This window comes from Suricata suricatta, chromosome 3 (genome assembly GCF_006229205.1).
Source record: "Suricata suricatta isolate VVHF042 chromosome 3, meerkat_22Aug2017_6uvM2_HiC, whole genome shotgun sequence".
Taxonomy (NCBI): Eukaryota; Metazoa; Chordata; class Mammalia; order Carnivora; family Herpestidae; genus Suricata; species Suricata suricatta.
Genome location: NC_043702.1, coordinates 118,567,586 through 118,571,222, shown reverse-complemented (window position 1 = coordinate 118,571,222; position 3,637 = coordinate 118,567,586). Strand labels below are relative to the sequence as shown.

At 40.9% G+C, this 3,637-nt stretch overlaps 1 protein-coding gene across 1 annotated transcript in view; it reads right to left on the bottom strand.

Annotated features, from left to right (window-relative positions):
• Positions 1-2,798: 2,798 nt before the first annotated feature.
• LOC115287071 (lymphotactin-like) overlaps positions 2,799-3,637 on the bottom strand; it is a 3,321-nt gene continuing 2,482 nt past the window's right edge. The window contains exon 2 of the mRNA XM_029933348.1: positions 2,799-3,069. Coding sequence (XP_029789208.1) covers positions 2,900-3,069 — 170 coding nt within the window. The 3' untranslated portion in view covers positions 2,799-2,899. The remainder of the gene's footprint in view (positions 3,070-3,637) is intronic.

The window sequence follows — 3,637 nt, the reverse complement described above, 5'->3', positions numbered from 1 at the left end:
CTGCGTGTCACTGCCCCCATTCTCTGCTCTCACTCTCATCACCCATGTGGCACTCTGGTGAACTTGTCCCTTGAGGAGGGTAAGCTCCCCACAGGTAAGGACTGTGTCTGGTTTCCCATCTGCATCCCGGCTTCGGAAAGGTATCCAGACTGCGTGAACCAGGCACATGTAAGCTTCTACCTGGTGAGTAGCGGAAAGAATCTTGGAGAAGGATGAAGAGGGCACATTTTACCACAACGCCAGCTCTGGGAGAACAGGGACTCTGCTCTGCTCACTGCTGCACGTCAGTGTCTGGCACAGAGTGGATCTTCAGTAAGTTTTCTCTGAATAAATGAACTAATTAATTAGTTGGTTTGATGGAGGTATTATGTAGTCCTGCTAGTCTCTTCGTGGGTTCTGTATCTGTGGTTTGGCCTTTAGGGGATTAGCTTCTGGGGAGAGGAAGGTAGCATGACCTAGTGGTCACCAGCTTGAACTTGGACCACACCTCTAGGGGCTCAGATCTGAACCGTATCCTTCACAATTGTCATGTGCTAGTTGTTTTGTCATTCATCGAGGTCGGTTATGAGATGAAATGTGTTAATAGTTGTAAAGCAATAAACCAGTGCTAGTGACATAGTAAAAACTATTTAAGTATTTGCTATAGAAAACAGAAAAGTATTAACACATGCAAAGTCGGGAAGTACTGCCCATAGATGACAGGACAAGAAATAAATGATGGGTATATTACTTAAAGCTATAAACATAACTAACTGAGAATATCAACTTAATCACAAAGTGACAAAGGCAGAGACTTGGGGCTAAGTGAGCTATGTTCTCATGGTTCATAGAGGCAGCCACACATAATGTCCCAAAGTGACAACCCAGGAAATAATGGTGTGCAGGTGGTCTTGGTGATTTAAAGGTGACTATCAGAAGGACCCTCTGCTCAAAGAGTGAAAAGCAGTGTTCGTGAAGAGGAAGATTAGAAAAAAGAACGAATAGGGCAGGAGATTGTGGGTTTCCTTGGCAGCACTTTTGTACTATTTATATACATATACTATAAAGTTTGTATATGTAGTACAAATGTTAAGACAGAGAGAGAAGAAGGGAGAGAGAGAAATCTTCTTAAACTACTTATTCAGAGTGAATTAAAATCCAGTTAACCATTACAGTACAGTTAGTAGTCTCAGGTCCTACACACATGAATTCAAAACATCTAGTCAGTTAGTAGAAGTGCTGTATACAGTGGTGCTTTGGTGGCTGTATCGTTTGAGCGTCCAGCTTCTGCTCAGGTCAAGATCTCACAGTTCATGGGTTCAAGCCCCGCATCAGGCTGTACTGACTGCTAGCTCAGAACCTGGAGTCTGCTTCTGATCTGTGTCTCCTTCTCTCTGTGACCCTCCCCTGCTTGCACTGTCTCTCTCTAGTATTAAAAAATAATTAAAAAGCATTTAAAAAAGTGCTATACATGGCATAGCTGAAACGCTTTGGCATCACACAGCACCACTTTAGATGGTGTGATAAGTCAACAGATGTACACACCTACATTCTTCCACATATCATATTTTCACATGTAAAGCTGTAGGATCTGGGAAACATTGGGGAAATGCACATACACAGAGCATTCAAGAATCTCTTTCTTCTCCCTTCTGTGGCTTTGCCATGTGTCATCTCTCACAAAGCAAGTATTTTGTCCTTAGTGTTTGTTTTTTCAAGACAGCTTTCTAAGTTATCGTGGGCCAATAGATGCGGGAAAGGATACATGGGTCCACCTTTTGCTGGGAAGCAGCTTTCTGGTGGTTTCCACTGGCTCCCTAGCTGGATGACTAGAAATGAGCTGATTCCAACCAGCTGCCCTTGGTTACTCTCTGAAAGCAGCTGATACCACTGAGTGCCCCCTGAGGACTAGACAGTAGTAAGTACTCTCTTTTCCCTTCAGACAATCAAGGCACAGTAAGTTCTTACTCTTTAGAGTCAGAACTAGATGTCTGCATCATCAGCTACTGGGATGGTATAGTCATAAATATGAATGAAATTGGTAATTTAATGAAAACATAAGAGAGCATGAGTCTGGGATATTGAGTGACTAGATGAACATGTAATTAAAGCTTTACTACAAGTTGGGTTCACATTCAAGAAATGTTCCAGGTTGACAGTGTGTGTGGTGTGTGAAAGCTTACTGTGGACATGCATGCCTAGAACGATACCTGAAGTAGTGACAGATGTCACAGAGAGGCATCACTGCCCCTTTCAAAGAGCATTGACTGTTATTTGAATAAAGTAGCTTTTCACAAATGTTTCACCTTAGGTACCTTGAAATAGAACTGACAAGTCCAGTGTCTGTGTTCTTATATGGGTGACCAAAAGAAACACAGAGAGATAAGAGAATATCCTAGAGATCAAACATAAGTGTAACGACTTTTAAGTAGTGGACACTCGGGATGGAAATGCAATGGCAGTGGGCTTACTTTCTCTCTCATTCCATAAATAGAATTCAATTAGGAAAACAGGTTGAGGTGGATCTTAAATTGTTTCTATTGTCACCGTTGTCACTTGTGACTCATGTGTGGAGAACCACTGCAAGCTGGAAACTAAGAATGATGAATATAGATTTCATCCTTGATAATCACTGACCAAAATCTCTCCCATCAAAGGGAGGTACAGTTAGGACAGAGAATAAACACACATGATATATTACCTTCACCAACATGTAATGAATAGGCTTTGAGACTCTTCAGAATAATAAATATTTATGAATAAAGCTAACTGAATATGAAATACATGAAAAATAAAATTATAAAAAATAAGTTGGCTCATGCAGCACTTTTATAAAAAGTGAATATAATCCAATTAGTCCATGAGTTTATAAAGGGAAATGAGATGGCTGGTTAGTGAGGGGGCAGATGCTAAATGGCCACTATGTGGTCAGGGTCACAGCTGAATTGGTGAACTGTTGAGCTCCTGTTGGCGTGGTCTGTTTCATGTTTCTTCTGGTGGACTTGTCCACGCTTTCTACTGCTTTTTTCACCCACTTGGCTTGTGGATCCGCACAGACTTTAAGGCCACGTCTGGTAATAAATCTGTAATGCAAGAAAAGATAGAGTCAGTCACATCCTCACAGCCTTGGGAGGAGTTAAGATCAGACCAGATATGAGAGATTTTGTGTAAAAATTATTCTCAAAATTGTGATACAGTAGATGAAAACCTTTATTCTATAACCTGTGTTAACATAAAAGAGAAATACATGTTCATCCTATTTCTCAGACTCTTTTTTCCATCGAACCTACTAAATGTTGCAACTAAACTAGATTTCATATTCAAAGCTAAACACACCCATCTTGTTTAAGGAACAAAGGTGATTTCTTTATTTAATTTCTTTGGGGAAATTATAATTATGTGTTGGGAGGAGCTGCTATTCTGAAAATGAGAACCTGGATAGAGAACGGTACCCTATAGGCTAATTTGTCACACCTTTTCTGAAGATATAGCAACTGCTAAAACATAATGCTCTACTTTAGCACACTGTAAGGAATGGAAGAGAGGAGAAGGGATGGGAAGGGAGAGGAAGGGAAGCATCTGACACCAGTGTGGCCATATGGTCAAATCCTGACCCAAACCAGCCATCTCTAAACCTAACCCTCAGAACTAAGCACAA